The sequence below is a fragment of the Apostichopus japonicus genome, chromosome 4, assembly GCF_037975245.1.
Source record: "Apostichopus japonicus isolate 1M-3 chromosome 4, ASM3797524v1, whole genome shotgun sequence".
In the NCBI taxonomy this organism is placed as follows: Eukaryota; Metazoa; Echinodermata; class Holothuroidea; order Aspidochirotida; family Stichopodidae; genus Apostichopus; species Apostichopus japonicus.
Window position 1 is genome coordinate 23,568,132 of NC_092564.1, and position 18,037 is coordinate 23,586,168.

Below are 18,037 nucleotides of genomic sequence, written 5' to 3' on the forward strand. Positions count from 1 at the left end.
TCAACTATTAAGAAAGTAACAACAGTAACAAGTGTGTAAAATTCTTATTTATATAACCAACATATACCTCTATGCAGTTAAACAAAGTTAATATAGCAATTCTTACAAAATATCAAACCCAAAATAACAAAAACACTAAAATAAAACAAAACTGTATAGCAAACTGCTTATCCTGCTAAGAGCCTGTGTGTTAAAAGTAAGTTGGCCTGACATTTCGATCTTAGCAGGATCTTCTTCAGAGGCTGAAGGACAAGTATCAGAAACTACTAAGCTATTAATTTTTTTTAAACTATATAAACCCACAGGCAAGGTTTTTCTTCACAACTTTATATTACTTGCTACATCAAGCTTCATCAGTCTTAGCCTCAAATATACATAAAAACATGAGTGGATATCTATGCTTGAAAACAGGAATGGACACTTATGCTTGAAAGTTGAGCCTTGTGGGGAAGTACACAAAAATAATGCATGTTTGAAAAATCTTGGAAGCATTTTCCTGGCTAGAAGGATTAATTTTAATCCATAAATTTTTAGGTTTTTTTTTTATCAGTCTTGGATATAAAACATCCAACTTACCAGCATACTGTTGCATCCCACTGTAAGCTTGTTGGATGTGGTCTGCTGCCCCCAAAGCAGCGGCAGATGCAGCAGCTACTTAGAGGAAAACAATCGAGAAAACGTAAAATTATGTTCTTCCTGATGAACTGTAACCAGTTCATAAATTTATCAGGCTTGTTAATGACCCAAAGTATTCATCTCCCCATACTCAGGGATATCAATATTGAAAAATGTCCAACATATCACTCTGTGTGGCTATGATAAAGTAGCATCAGCTTTACAGTATCACTGCATGACTACAGTAACACATTCACAGCATGATTGTTATCTCAGAGGGAGGGAGTTAGAAAGAATTAGCTGCATTCATTATGAAACAGCCAATAGCAATGTCTGGATACCACAACATGTTCACAGCTTTACCTAAAGTATGTCTTTAATCAGGGGAGTTTAATATACTGATAGGGATATACACTGATGACAATGCAGTGACTGCTTACACAGGTATAAATGCAGTGTTTGCATACAATTATTAAAGTAGAACATCTTGGTAACATGAATTTCCTAGATGAAAATAACATTTTTCCTGATACCATGTTAAATGTTAAATGTAATATATGAGTGGCTATACATATATGACTACAAATTCCATGCACACATACGGCACTCCTTCATTGCCCTGAATCCACTACCCTTGATGCCCCCTACAAATTCCATGCACAGGGGATTTAAAGATTGCCCCCAATCCGTTCCCCTTGGTGCCCCCCTAACCTAAAGTCTGGTCCTGAGGTGTGATTACTCACCATAGTCGCCTGCAGTGTACTGCTGAAGGCCATTGGTGTAAATGGTCTCTCCCTGGCCGTTGGTGGCTGCCGCTAACGTATACGGGGGTAGGGAAGTCGGCGACTGCAGGGTGGGGGTACCAGCAAGTTGGCTAACAGTCTGACCGGCAGTCACTATGAAGAGAAGAAGAAAAAGAAATTGAATGAAGCTCGCGTAGCCCTTTGAGTCAGACTCACTATAGAAATGTGTCCTTTCCTCCCCTTTTTTCCCCTCTTCCTATGATCACACTGGGTAGAAATTGTAGAATACTTGAGATCAGGTTACCAGTAATTAGATGCCTAATTTCATAATTCAAGGTGGCAGATTTTATAACTTGGCTTATTTCTCAGTTTTCGTTTTGTCTTTAGTTAGATGCATGATTATCTGTGCTATAACAAATAGAAGAAACATATTTTCCCCTCATTATTATTCAGTTTTATGGCAGTTTCCTCTGCATAATGCTTTATAACAATGTCTCTCCCTAATTTTGATTTCCCACTGGATCATGCGACATTCTCCACAACACGTACGAAGTAGTCTATAATGTGTTTCACTGACATTCAGTCTGTTGGTATTTATATAACTACCCTGCCTTTATCGTCTTTTTTTCTGCTATTAATGATTCCAGATAAAACTCTTACACAAACCTCGCTTTAATGTATAAAATTGAAGCTTTCAATCTTCACCATTTTGGACAGCTTTTGTACAGAATAATGTACACATTGCCAAAGGTGTGCTTGAATATATATAACCAAGATTAACTTTCATACTGGACAAGATAAATATGTTACATCATACGTCTAGTAATTTTTAACCCTATTCTTCCCATTTTTACCAAAAGAAAGGAAAAGGTCTGTTTTGATGATTTCTACTGCACACTGATGATTTCTACACCCATGATTTCTACTGCACATGAGTGCCACAAATATATATAGCATAGCTATTAAACTAATGTACATTCACATACACACACAAGAACAACAGCACATTTAAACTCCCGTTACCTTGAATATCATAAATACTGTACTTGAGCAAGACTACTCACGATTTACTTGTAACGTACAAGTTTAATTATTCACAAAAAGTTTACTGAATGATTACAAATAATTTTGTAAATGTACTTCTGTTTTTCAAAACATCCTTCATATAATATGAAAAAGACTGAAAAATATCAAAGGCTGGTGTGAAACTTCACAAAGAATGAGTCAGCTAATGATGACAAACAAAAATATATTATATAAAAAGTTAAAAACCATGGATTTGCTATTCTATTTATCACAAAGGGATTACAAGGACATGCAGTACACAGTAAAAGGGACAGAAAAAAGACATAAAGATTGGGGGATAGTGACATAATACGACCCCAGGTTCACGCATTGGAAAACGATACCTGTATTCCCGAACAAAGAATGAGTTACAGCTAGGCATGCCAACTAATTCAACATTTGATTTGAAATATTAAAGCAGCCCTTCATTGGCCATGGAAACAAAGTCATTCATTCATTTTGTTGGTCATGCACTTTGTCATGGCCAATTTTAGATGTAATTCGATTTTTTTTCTTTTATTCTTCTTCTTTTTCCCCCCTCTCTCTGTTTAATAACAATCAGTTATATCATGCATCATATCACATCACTTTTCATTCAAAATCAAAATGCAGGAGAAAAAAAATTAAGAACAGTAGCAGACACTTGGATTTGGGCAAATGAAAACAACGACATTTCGACATAAATTTGGAAGTGTTCGTAACAAAAACTTGGACCAAGATTGTGTTGGCAAAATACGGTATTTGCTGTAGCTCTTTTGAAAGATGAGAATTCAAGCGAGGCCTCGTTGTCCAATGTGTGAATGTTACAAAACTGGCTGAACAGTGCACAAGCCCCAGAATAAATAATCAATCTGTTTTGAAGACTTTTTATTGTTTCTCCTCCACCTTTCTTTCTCCCTTTGTACTCTTCAAACATGGATAGTCATGTAACCATGACAACACCAAAACAACGGGGCAAGGTATGACTAATCAGTTTGATGTATATAATATCCCTGTTTTTCCAAAAAAATGTTATTGAAAATATTTTTAAACAAATTGCATTTGATAGTTTCACATTTGATAGATCTCACATTAATAGAATTGCCATTTGTGGCTTTGAAATGGATCTTCTTCATTTGGAAAAGAAAATTATCCAAAATATAACAAAAAATATATTTGAAAGAATAACAGAAATTCCAATCAACATGTGTTGACCTGAAAATCTTTGCTTTTTTACCTCATGAAATATGAAGGAGCTTTTTATTCCCTTAATCTTTTTGAACTATTTCCTTACTTATGACTGAAATTGGAAGTCTTTAGGAATAAAAACTTTAAGAATGAAGGGGGAAAATATAAAACGTAGAGAGAAATTGAAACAGATGGCCTGCTTTATTGTGCATTATTCAACCAGTTTGTCTTTGGTGGGGTCTTACCCGATGAAGATGGTGCAATGGCTGTTTGGAAGCCATTAATGGCCGCCCCTGGGTCTCTCCCATACGCAGGCAAACATTGAGCGGCTGATGGTTGTGAATGGGCAGAATACAAAGCACCATTAATTTGTGCTATGTAAGTTGTCAAGCATCACGTATTAGAACCGGTTCCAAATAGATTGAAAAGATGTGTCAGCAGAATTGCAATGGTTGGGAGAGGGGGTGGTTGGGAGTTGGGGTGGTTGGGAGTTGGGGAAGGTAATTTTGAAACCATTATATACAGCCTTTAAAGAAAAAATTGTTTTCAAAGAGGATTCCTCCCACGTTACTAAATGAGAAAATTGTGTGTGTGGGGGGGGGGTGTTAATTCCTGGATTAGTCATGGTAGTTGTTGAAGGTAATATTAAACAGAGGCCTACTTAAAGTTACTCAAGTTTCCTTTTCATAGACCTCTGTTGTCTTTGCACAGAATTATTATTTTGAGGAAACCTACATTTTATGAGCACCACAGGATAACTAGTGTTTAAAAGAGGTTTTTGCAGAAAAGTACCGGGGGTACTAGGGAATATATACATTTAATCAGAGGTTACTATATATAATTCTTAGCATTTGATAACAGCAGAGTGAATTTCAAGGGAGCTGCCCTTGGCAATAGTCTCTTTGACTTAAGACCAAAGTAGTTCAATTTCATTACAAACCTATTAAATTACTGACCCATTTTTTAATTTCCGACCCATTTACTTAACGAGCTGTGATGCACGCTACCAAAAGATACCATTCGACTATCTTTAGGATACATCGCGAGTTCTGAAATTCCATCGATTGGAAGGCTTTCAGACAGTTTAAGACATTTCCTTTAATAATACACACATTTGATTGATTTAGTTCAAAGACTATAAAGCGTGGATGTTTACAAGAAATAGTCAGCTTGGCTCATCTTGATGATGTTGGAATTAATCCAAAAGCCACATCAGTTCACCACCATAGGCTCTAAGATATCAATTCATATTATATATATTATATAAATTACATATATATTATATATATATATTATATTACTATATTATATATTTTACATATATATTACATATATATATATATATAACAATATACCTATATTTTAGCAGTGCAGAAAAGCAGCTGCCTATAAAAGCAAGCTCTACTTCTTGTTTTTTTTTCCCCCCTCTTTTTTCGGTACGAGGAAGGAAAATCTAGAAAATGGAAGAAAGCGGGGAAAAAGAGGTGGAAGCACTTACATAGTCCAGACACTTGAGGAGATTCTCGAGATGGGGAGTGGAGGATAAACGGCTCGCTGCCGGGTGGAATGGTGGTGAATCCATTCATGGTGGCAGCAGCATTGAAGTGGTTCATCTGAGCTGTGGCTAGTGCCGTCATGGGATTGGCAATGTAGTTTGGATTGGCAGTGACAATGGCCTGTTGCTGCATTAACTGCAAGAAGAAAGAAACAAAATGATCAAGTGAAGAGAATTGGCCTGAACTGTGAGCTATCGTTATCTATAAAACAAAATCTTGGTCTAGTTGAACATATATACTTTTCATATATTTTAATATACACTTTATATTTACGACTATCCTACATTTATTAAGCTCCCACAAGATAACCCCAAGCCTTTGAAGGAAGTAATTATCTCAGAATTAAGTCTGCTTCAAAATGCCATCATGTAACCCTAATACACATCCCCTCCCTCTATCCATTTAACCCAATCCACATTCCCTCCCCCCCCCCCTCTTTCCACTGTGATTAAACATAAACATACAGGATAACACTGGCATTGCATCTGTGTTAGAACTTAACAAGCCACTCCTCATTTCTTGTACTAAGCCTTACATAGATTACACAGAATTTCACCATTCAACTCAATGTAATGTCCATATACAGCAAAATCTGCACACACAGGTGATGCAATGAACGCAAGTCAAAGCGTAATCTTACATTTCTGCGAACAACATCCAATTTAATATGAGCTACGACACAGCTGCACCTAGACTTACAGTTTAATATCAGAGCACTTTGCCGAAATATCCATTAGTACTAGAAAATTCGATACAGAGAAAAGTTGTTTTCTTTAACCACAAGTCCTTTTATATTTCTGGGGTTATTTCAGCATTTTTTTTTAAACTTGTGGATTGGATATTAATGCAACATGACAGGATAATTAGCAATAGCGATGCTCGATCTAGTGGGTCGGCCATTTTGTTTAAAATTATTGGCTATATCTCTTGGTTTTCCTTCCTTATTTTTCAGATTATAACTGAACACTTGGATCTCATGGGCGCAGTTAATGAATGTAAAAGGATAAGTTGAGGATGGCATAGTAGTCAAGCAGAATAATGAGGCAGATGAACATGAAATATTAAGTTTTTTTAGAGTTCCAACAGTAATTTAAACCATGACTCTGCTCTAGACCTCTTAATCTAGTGAGAAATGAGGGAGATGGGGCGTGGGAGGGGAGTGTAGATTTATAAGGGGGGTAGGGAGAGGTGTAGGTGGAAAAATTATGAGACAGATGTGCATTGTGAAGACTAAATAAATACACATACTCAGTGTCTATTTATGACTTACTACTGTACAAACACGTGAATGTGCTTCTCATGAGTTTATAAAAAAGCCATAACCTCAGCAAAATTATTCCATCTTGTATAAATCAGCACAATAAAATTTGATTTTGGGAATTAATTACTGTCATATTACTCGATATATGAAACCATTTTCTCTTCCAACTTATTTCACTTTTCGTTCCCAAGTTGGTATTTGTTTTTTAGTTACTAAGTGGACAACAAAAGAACAAAAGACTACTTCAAAGGGGATTCTCGTGAATAACGAACAAAGTATAATTTTTTGTTTAATTTAGTCCATTTGGCAAATTTGGCCTCTTCCGACTTTTTCTTCTTTCTTTACGATAAATTATAAAATTTTCTACTCAATGGAGCCTTTTGTTAACCATATCATCCTACATCGAATGAGAATACTGAACCAGAACAGAATGTAAGAGAGAAGATATGATTCCATACTGCTTGAGTGTATGCAGCTGCTTGGTTGTGGGCGTTGAGTGGGGCAAAGACCAACGGGTTCAACGTGAAACCGGTCATGGCGGACATGCTGTTCATGTTCTGACGGAGCTGCCTCTCCTTCTCAGTCTCCGCGAGCTTCACCACCAGGCTCGGCATCTGGCCCTGAAAAGGGGGTAACAAGGGGGTAACCATCAAAATAAAATCAGGTGAACAGAATAAGGGGTTATTAGAGTAGGTGGGGTATGGTTGAAGAGAAGAAAGAGGGGTGGGTGGTGGGGGGGGGGAATGGAAAGCAAAGGGCATTGATAGAGGTACAGACAGATGAAAGGGGATAATTTACAAAGAGGGTAAGGGGTAGCAGTAACAGAACACAGAGGAATTTGAACAAGAAATGTGGGAAAGATTAAACAACGAGTGAGAAACATGGAAATACGACAAAGAAGGAAGAGACAGGAAAAGATGAAGATAGGATAGCGAGGGGGAAAAGAGAATCATGGAGGAGGAGCAATAAGGAGGGAGAAAGTGAGAGAGAAATTAATTGATACATATTTTTAAAGTCTCTTGTATTAATTGTGAATCATTGATTATTACGATTATTATGATTAATACTGACAGGTATGATCCAACAATAATACACAGAATAACTAAATGCAAAAACAATAATTATACTCTACCAACAAGACAAAAACATAGAAACAGGTTCACTCCAGAGTTCACACGATTAAGAAGAGATGGCTGTAATCAGATGTTTGAACCAACACCCCACTCACCCCCACCTCCCCCCCCCCCCGGTATGTATTGTTTCTGTTTGATTTTGGTTCTTCTCTTCTAAAACTTTTTTTAAGAGGGAGCAGAATTGGTGGTAAGGATCAGAGAGGCTATCCCTGTCTATTCAAATGATAGAGTAGGTCTACTGATGAGGGTAATTTAATCTATGTATAGTGCTACTGTTTAATTTAAAGAGGCATGCATGTGTCACTGTACTCCTCTGTTTGTGTTCAGTTAGTGGCATACAATCACATAACAATAACACAGACACCACTGGGTCAACCCTGTGTGTATAATAAACTAAGAACACACAGCATAAAGTACAATGTAGTTTGGTAACATTCCTAACAGATCAATCGAAGGTCTGCTTAAGTCGTTAATTCTCTCATGTCGTTGGCATACCTTGCGATTGGTTTTCATATCCACACTTTTATATACTGCAACTTTATGTGCAGATTGTTGGAGAGCTTTCATGTGGAACATTTCCCCAATATTTTATATCGCATTCCAAGTCAAGATGTTGCAAGTAAAATCGGTCATATGAAGAAATGTCTCTCTTCGAGTTGCCAAGGAGCACATGCAGTCAGGCAAAATGTTCAGGCAGCAGCATAATTCAATTCTTTATGCATGCACTGTGACCTCTATGTGTATTGTGTGGGCTTTAGTAACTCCCCTTAGCCAGATATTCCCCTCCCTCCCTCCCTAACTCCCACCTGAATCGATCACCACTCCTTCCCTACTCAAAACCTCCTACTTCCCTTCCCCTCCATTCTCTGAACTTGTTATTTCTCATTTCAATATCCTTACTTATTTTTGCTTTTACATTTAAACACATTTTCATGTATGAAAAGTCCAGAAAATATGTTTCTCTTTTTTGCCATATTTTTCTTTTTGCAACCCTAATCACTATGTAACATGCACTACATTTATAAACAAAAAACAAGAAGGGGGGGAGTTTGTTTTCTATTTACGAAAATAACTTTAACAATTAAGGCTCTGTCCTCTTATAATGGCTGAAATATGAAAATAGGTTTTTGAATATTATGTATAAAAAATTAACAAGAAGGGTTCAAAGTCAAGGTCCATCCATCCCTTTAGAATAAAAAAAAAAAAAAAAACATTTGTTCTTAATGCACATCAAAGTTATGTAAGAAAAAAAAAACACAATTGCAAATATACCACATATACTAAATAACTCTGATCTGTGAATTGGCTCCATCCACATACTGTACACTGTACTCGAAGACGGACAACTTTCAAGCACGCAAGGCTGTATTGGTTCTACTCAACGTACACCTACGCACTCATGCTCGATATACAAGGACAATTACTGTTCGGCTGTGTAAAAAGACTCCCACGTACTGAAGAATAGTTAGGACAAAAGTATCACCAATATTCATAGAATACAAGATTTTAGGACTCGTTTCACAATGATCACATGTGCAAAATGTGTTTCACGTTGAAGCTGCTAGAATACTTCCCGACCGCTGCTTTCGGCTGTAACGGATCTCTTCAAGCGCGATCAAAATTTATGTGCACCAGATGGCCACATCTTTGCCTGTCTTCTCTATAGTCCAAATTTGATAATCCGAGTTTGGCATATCTGCTTTGTCACGTCAAAGCAACAAAACCCCCCATCCATTCGGCATAGAGAGCAAAGTTATGATAACGCGCTGGCTTTTTTTAAATCTTTTTATTGATGGCTTGAGAGATTGCAAACCACCTGTTTCAATATTTTGCTTAATATTTCATTTGAGTTTGGCCTTGAATTCAGCCCAAAGATAATTTTCTTTCTTTCTTTTCAAACATTTTTGCGCTATGCCGGCCCCTCTCCATCCCCCTCCCTCCCCCTCCCCCTCTCTCCCTACCAGCATGAATTTTGCAGTTATAAGCCATGAGATCATTTTAACTCAAATAACACTGACTAGACCATTAGAGGGGGTTTTTTCCCAGCATTTTTCGTTATAAATTTTAATCTAAACAATTAAGCAACAAAAACAATGTCTTCTCCATCAAGGCTTTGCTTATTCTGTCTGAAGATTGATTTTTTTTTTATAACTCCCCAACCCTCCCCCCACCCTCCACCCGGCTCTCTTTCTCAATAAAATTCAGCAATTGCTATTATTATCTCCTTATGGGAACTATCACAACCATCGGGAGAGGTATTGCTAGCAGCTTTAACCATTCTCTAGATGAACCATGTCTGAACCACAAGTATTACCACCACCATCTCTAACACATAGGGTACCTTAATGGTGCAGAGGCTGCCATCTGGCCAACACCTGGCAGGACCAAGGGTACCCAAAAGGGGGAGAAGAGAGGGAAATATGGTATCAAAAGATGGAAAAAATGGAGGTGTCTTCCCATAATCCTAATATCATGTTTCCTGATACAACAAAGTGTTTTATGCAATTCACATTTGGGCATGCATGGGCTTGGGCACTTTCATTCGAATGAGCCGAACCCATGAAAATTGAAACATTTGTTGTGAAAAATAAACTTTATTCTTTCTCATTTTCCATATATCCATGAGCCTTGCCTCTCTCTCTCTCTCTCGTACGAATTGCAAAGAAAATAGAAAAGCAATCATAACAAAATTTACTCAAAAAGAAATATCTATCTAACTCTGGTTAAGTTAGCCAAAATGTACAATCTTTTGTTCGCATTCTACACCAGAAAGTATTCAATGTTTCTAGCATTAAAAGTATAATCTTGCAAAGAATGGACTATGAATATAAACCCAAAATAACTGTTTCTGACCATGCAAGATAACTAGATTCAGAGAAAAATTAAAGGAAGCATATATCCAAGACTGAAACATTTTTTAACAAATCTCAAAACATTAGCCAAATACTGCTTCTAGAGAAGAATATCAACTAACAACCCTGATAGACTACACTCAAGTGGAAATGTTTCTTAGGTAAAGCAGCTGGATGATATTATCGTTAGACTTAAACACATCACTGACTTCCACTGGCAAACAGATTCTCTCAAAATTGGGCAACTTTGGGGCAAATAGAGGATTTCTAGTCATGCTCCCAAAATAAAATCTTGCCAGGAAAATTTGCTCTTCTAGCTGGTGGAAATACCAATTTCCATGCAAAGTAGACTAGGCTAGGTACATGAAAAGAATAAATGTTAGGCTAGGTATCTATAGGTAAAGAATAAATGTTAGGCTAGGTACAGGTAAAGAATAAATGTTAGGCTAGGTACAGGTAAAGAATAAATGTAAGGCTAGGTACAAGTAAAGAATAAATGTTAGGCTAGGTACAGGTAAAAGAATAATTGTTGATATCTGTTCTGACAAGTAACAACTTTCAAAAGGTAATTTGCATATATGTTTTAAAAAATAATGCAAAAACATCATAATCACAAATATTTTCTGCTCAATGCCTAGATATGCCTCACTCGGAAAACTAAGCGCTGCAATTTAAATATGCCACCAAGCAATATTTTCATTGATTGTATGTTCAAAGCATTTTTACAACAATCTCAAATACTCACAGGAAGAGGTGTGAAACTCTGAATGGCAGCTTGAGCCTCCTTCTTGGCACTGAATTTAACAAATGCACATCCTGTAATGAAATTTGAAAAGATTAAAAAGGTTGAAAATGATTCAAACATCGAATCTTAATCGGTACTACAAATGTCTTCGATGGATGACCACGATTATCCAGAAACACTCAGATATAATATGAATGAGGATCCAAGCTGAGGCTATAAAGATTTCCCCACCACCCACAAGGCTCTACCCTGCCCCTCCACCACCCACAAGCTCTACCCACCCCTCCCCCACCCCCACATATGGAATTCATGTTTACCTTTACGGTATGTTATTTATATGCTGTCGCTATGTCAAATCATAATAATTTTAAAATCAGATCTGCGGTTTGTAGACTCACATTCCATTCGTAACACCAAAAACAAACCAATAGAATGTCTTGCTTTGGGTAGAAACGATGCTGTTTACATACAAATTCCATGGATACCCACAAATAGTTTGTTTCATCCTTTTATTAAAATGTACAGTAGAAGGGCATACCCATGACACACATTTTGTACCACAGTATCCAATGTATTTCAGACCAAAGGTCAGCTTAATATTTTAGCCATCGAATGGAAGACATGACCCATTAACGTGACATATCATCAGGCTTACATTTTGGCAATTTGATGATTTATCTACCCAAACATGGTGATACAGAGGATGAGATGGTGAGGAGGAATGAAATGGGGGGGGGGGGGAAGGGAGGGGGAAAGGAGTGGGAAGGGAGGGGGGCAGCTGCTTGTAACTATCCATAAAAACAGGCAGAAATCAAAACCAATATTATGGAATCATTCCAATTTTTATGTCTAACAAGTACTTCTAAGCATACATTAGTGCATACATGTTATCACTTGCCATTCCATTGTGTATTGCTGTACATAACAAATTATAGCCTGGCTCTGCACAAATGAGTAGCATTTCAGACAGCTTCAAACGTTTGCAACAAATTTATAAACAGTTGTAAAACTACCGCAGAGCAGCATGAGTTCCATGCTGATAATCCCAGTCTTTTCTTTCTTCGCAGGGCTAATGTGGTGGAAAGGGATGATTTTAGAGGCAGTAATCAGAAACGGAATTAGACCAATTTGCGGTTTAAATCTGACGCGCAGGGTACTAATAGCCTCAAGTATGCATGAAATGCTGGAATACATGCAATCAATGGTACAGTATAAATCGTCACATATGGAAAATTGTTTTCTTTTTAAAAAGGAAAAAGACAAAAAAAAAATAATAAAAATAAAAATAGGGGGAAAATAATCATGAGAAAGTGATTAAGAGGTCGCAAAGCGTAGCTGATCGGCTATAAATTCATCTGACAAGCTCTATTGTAGAGGATTGCTAGACTGTGTGTAAATCCTAGTACTAGTAAATGAGATGACCTACGTATCTAGAGCTCACCCAGCATTTTGAGGCAGAGTGGACCAAGGAATACTCTGTCACATGTCAGCAATTTTGTTTTAACTAGATAATTACTTGTATTTTCCATCAAACCCACATCCTCCCTCCCTTCTCCATCACCTCTTGATTTTTCAATTATAGGCCTAGGTATAAAAATGCTATACAGTACAATGGTATATTGTGCTCTTTATGCAGCACCTGACCCTCTCCTCTATGCATTCCCTTCTCCCTTGCCCCTCCCTCCCCCATCCACCCAACCCCCCTTCTTACACTGCTCCATCATCTTGTTCATTATACATACATAGACTTTAGCAAGTACACAGTGTTTTGCACAATCCAGTATATATGGTTACAGTACAATCTTGATTTTTGGAAATTCATATAATTAAGTGAGTGTATTTACACTCTTCTACGACACCATACCAGCAGGAATCAGGCATTAAAAACTAAACCACATGTACTAACGATGATTGTTATAATTCTCTAGTACACACAGCCCACAGCTATACTAAATATTTAATAGGAAATTAACTTTTCTCATTATAATAGCATGGATGATGTTCTGTCAGCCTACCATTTGAACAGTATCAAAAAACTATGAGCTATAACATTCCATGGTTATTCTCTTTATGGGCAAACAATATTAAACATTGAAATTGATACCAAATCAAGCTAAACTTGCCAAAAGGCAAAGAATGATTTATATGTTTCAGTGGTAAACTTTGAACTATGAAATATCTCAGTCAGTCAGTCATTCAGCCAATCAGTCAATAAGTCATTCAGCCAATCAGTCAGTCAGTCAGTCAGTCAGTCAGTCAGTCAGTCAGTCAGTCAGTCAGTCAGTCAGTCAGTCAGTCAGTCAGCCAGTCCATCAGTCAGCCAGTCTGTCAGTCAACCAGCCAGCCAGTCATTCAGCCAGCCAGCCAGTCAGTCAGTCAGTCAGTGAGTTAGTCAGTCAGTCAGTCAGTCAGTCAGTCAGATAGCCATTAAACAGATGACAATGTATGTTAATCTGAACTTTATAGGGGATACTGTAGCTGCAGCCATATCACTTTGTCACATATAGAGAACCGGTGTAGTATGTATCTACTTAAAATCCGCTCAGTACGCTATTGGTTTGCATTGGTACTTGTTTTGCTTTCTACGTACACCGACGCTAAAAGCCGAGCAGATGTACAAATGTTGCGTTATTGAATTTCTCGAAAGCTGCTCAAAGATCTGAAGCACATATAAGAACAGATCTCCAATTGTGCAACGCAAATCAATAACTCATTTTGCAAACACCTTGCCACGACTTCTTCGGTATAGCTCAGGGCCGTTGGATTGCCTATAGTATGTGATGATGCATGCTCACTCGCTCGCTCGCTCGCTCGCTGCTGTGCTGTTAAAAGTTTCCTGTGTCCCCATGCATATATTTGGGCTGTTTGATTAGCCTCCCTTTTCTTGGCATCCCTCAAGCTACTAATTTCATATGCATAACAACCGCAGGCCTTAGTTTACATGCATGAGTACTCTCTGTCGCAAGGGTACAATTTCCATCCACGCGGTGAATAACGCAAATTTATTAACGTTGATCCATGATTCACCGTTTTTGTAAAATTCTATGGTAAACTTACACACAAGAGCGTTACAGCTATAGGCATCGTTATTTGGATTTTCATCACAGGCGGAAGGGGTACAATAGTAAAGTACATGTAAAGCCTATACATACTGCATGCAGGTTAAGCAGTGAATGGTCAAGATAATTTCTTCATTAGCATACAAATTTGCAGCCTCTCTGCCAAGTTTCCATTGTGTAAAAAGCCATGAACATTCCTCAGAAGCAAAATGCGATCAATTTAGTCAATAATTGGCAACTTCATCAATTATTCAAAGAGATGTGACTGACTACAGGAGAAAAATTACTCTTGGTCACGTTTTCCCGAGTTTTGATATAAATTATATTTCATATTTCTAAAAATTTCATCAGAAATCTTCGATACAAAATTAAACATCAACATTTATCATACGTTAAACAAGATGGAGTACTCCAAAGCGATCTCTTAAATTTTGTTTACACGCTTCCATTTTTAACAATCTCAGGTGTTTTTAACATTCCTTCTACTGATAGATAGATACTCATCAATTCACCCTCAAGTAACTTCTCTGAAGTAACTTCTCAGAAGTAACTTCTAACCCAAATGCTGTAATTTTGTTACAGTTCTTAATTTTGTTTGGAGATTTGCTCTCGGCATAACGACACTCGGGTATTAAGTATCCAGTATTTAATTCAAGGGATGAAAATTGTGACCATTGCAAAAGGAGATAGAAAATGAAAAAACAACTAATTGGGTAAAGAAGTTGGGTAATTAAAGAATCAACAAGCAACCCATCTGCATTTGTTTGAACCATGTGTATTGTTTTTCTTACCTTTACTCACGTTCTCCGCATCTCTTAGTACTGTGCATTCCTCAATTTTACCAAAACGGGTGAAGATCGCCTTGACGTCTTCTTCGGTTTGATGTTTGGCCAACATTCCTACAAATATTTTGCGGTCTTCTACAAAAAGAAATTTATAAAGAGGATCATTTTACTAATGTGGTAGTCCACAATATCATCTTCCCCTCTCCCCTCTCCCCCCCCCCTCTCTTCCACATGTATCCCATCTTCTGTGGATGAACAACCTACATTGTATATTACTCACTGGGATTAACTGTCTGACAATAAATCAAATGGTAAATGTCACTACCCATAAACACGGTAGTGCAAGAAGGAATGGAAATGACGGTGAACCGATTGCAGAAATGAAAACAACAAAAACGGAGCGCACAAAATAAAATATTAATGCAAACATTTGTAGTGTAGTTGTATATTACAAATGGGTGTGTGTGTGAGCTTGGGGAGTTGGGGGTGGGGGAGGGGGGTTGTGGAGGGTTGAAGAGGGAAAGATCCTAAAAACATACGAACCAATGCGATCAATACAAATCATATGATAAACAAGCTCAAAGAGCAACAAAACAATAAAAGCAATCAATTGCTGAATTTCTCTAAGAAGAAATATGGTTGTTATTTACAAGAAGATGCATTTAGGCCTTTCTTTTCAAGAAGAACAGACACAATGACAAAAACATCAGTTGAACTGGATCTGTTTTATGATTGAAAAGAAAACCTTACAATTATCTTTGGGAAAGATGTGGAATCAAAACGATTTATGAATGCTTGAATATAGATATGCACCTTATTCTCAAGATGATTGAAAAGGAGAGTCCAAAGATCAATGCATGTTTTCGTCACTAGGGACAAATTGCGTGTGGAGAGAAAAATCTGTCAACCTCAAATCGATGGAGATAGTAATATAACATATAGTATATAGCATGCTATTCATAGGGCATTCTAACACGCATACTGCATTATAGAGCATAATTAGCATTTTATATTGTACTCTGTGACAAATATTTAAGTAGGAATTAGCAGCATGGTTTATTAAACACACTAAATTATATCTGCAGGGTCCATCTTTACAGATAGCCAGAGTAGCTATAATATATGCAAATGAGAAGGGGATAATCAGATAAATTCTAATTAGTTTATTGAATACTAGATCCGTTCAGTCTGGTGTATATAATAGATGTATATTATGACTCACTCTTAGATCTTATAACTGTTCAATATGGTAAGTTTTTAGCCATTCATCGATAGAGCATTTTCTTGACAAAAGTTTACCGTCCGAACGTTTACATACGTTACAAAGTGGTGTTTCACTTTGAGATGACGCAGGGAATTAGTAGATAAAATGAAGAGGGAGATATATTGTAAGGAAGCACAGGTAAGATACCACTCAAAAAGTAGACCATGCACATTGTATAATGCTTTCAAGTATGTCCACTTGTTAACTATATTGCCTATAATCAGATTTAAACATGGCTGTCTTTTCAACTGGGGTTTTTCACAGTGAAATCATTTGATACAAAACTTGGAAGGAAAGAAAGTCTCTGCAATGGACTTTGGTTGGCTTCCTACCGAGGAATTTTAGAGTTGGTAAACGTTAAACATAAAAACTTGCCCTATAAGTCAAACATTGGCATCCCAATGTAAAATAACTCTTCATGCTTTCTTTCAAAAAAAAGAGAAGCAAGAGACATTGAAACTGTAAACATTCTGCACACTTCACAAACCTTATCTCAAGACAGAAATCTCACTAAAATTACACATATTGGTATCAAATGACACATTATTCAAAATATTTCTTTTCTATGTTTTACATGCACCCAGTTTTAGGTTTTAGATTATTCATTTACTTTGGTTTCCCAAAAGTATAATATATCTCAAATACATTAGCATGAGCTATAAAGATGGAAACCCATTTCAAAAGCCTAGAAGATGATAACGACAACAACCAAAAGTATGTTTGTCTTTTGCAATAAACCTGATTCAAATAGACACATGAAAGAAGCCTTTATAGATTCTAATAAATGGCAGTTTACGTCACAAGGCAAGTAATTTAACTTCTAGTTTTTGTTTAGTATAGTGACTATGTTGTAAAGCCTTACTCAGTATCTGTCACAAATTAACTATCGTTACATGCAAGTCCAACAGCGTGTACAGAAGAAGCCCATCATGCCGAGGTCGTTTTATGTATTCAAAAACCTGTACGCGCACGGCAAAAGGCTTCGTTAATGGAGAATTTCCATTAAGGTTCGCCTATTCCACCGCTGTGCACAATATTAGATCCGTTTCTCTCCACATCTCCCGAATAAAATTACCCAAGGCTTATCATCCACATTCATTACAGTGAAGAGGAGAAACGGTTTCTATGGCAACCGTAATTATGGGCTGCACTTAGTGCGTGAGATGTATATGGGAGTTGCTTTATTGCATGTAGAGCTACAGTATGCATGAGGATGATAGGAGTTTCTCTACATTTTATTATGTGTGTTGGAGATGTATATCTTTTGGCATGAATGGTTGTGCGCGGGGATCGACACCTGACCGAATCTATGATCAGAGAAGATGATTCACGTCGGTAAAGAAAACTCGTCAAGAGCTCGCCGGTTACGAGGATGACTCAAATTTCAATGGGGAGATCCTACCATAGGACACTGTGCATGTAAACTATGAATAAATTATTAGCTGACGTATTCTACACAGAATCATCGACAGTGGCTTTACAACTCTCTTCTAGGAGGTAGCAAACATGATCCGATAAAATTAACAGAAATAATCAGTCACGTATAATACTGTACATGCGAAAAAGCTCACCGGCAGCTTTCCGCTGGTACAGCACAAATCACCGTTTTTAATATTGCAGATATAGATATATAGGAAATTAATATTTGAGTTATCATTAAAATTTGCGACCATAAGATTTTACGTTCGAGGTAAGAGTGGTTGTCAACGGTATAGAGATACTGTATGCTGCAGCAATTGTAGTGCTGCTAATTATGTTGAAAGCAACATTCTGATTGCTTTAATACTGTACG

At 37.1% G+C, this 18,037-nt stretch overlaps 1 protein-coding gene across 3 annotated transcripts in view; it reads right to left on the bottom strand.

Moving 5' to 3' along the window:
* LOC139966845 (CUGBP Elav-like family member 3-B) overlaps window positions 1-18,037 on the bottom strand; it is a 42,785-nt gene that overhangs the window by 7,444 nt on the left and 17,304 nt on the right. For 2 of the 3 annotated variants that reach the window (XM_071970260.1, XM_071970261.1), the window contains exons 4-10: window positions 14,988-15,116; window positions 11,138-11,208; window positions 6,866-7,027; window positions 5,089-5,281; window positions 3,836-3,919; window positions 1,359-1,511; window positions 577-651 (exon numbers count right to left, since the gene is read on the bottom strand). In XM_071970260.1, the coding sequence (XP_071826361.1) occupies window positions 577-651; window positions 1,359-1,511; window positions 3,836-3,919; window positions 5,089-5,281; window positions 6,866-7,027; window positions 11,138-11,208; window positions 14,988-15,116 (867 nt within the window). The remainder of the gene's footprint in view (window positions 1-576; window positions 652-1,358; window positions 1,512-3,835; window positions 3,920-5,088; window positions 5,282-6,865; window positions 7,028-11,137; window positions 11,209-14,987; window positions 15,117-18,037) is intronic. The other variant, XM_071970263.1, reaches the window with a different exon arrangement.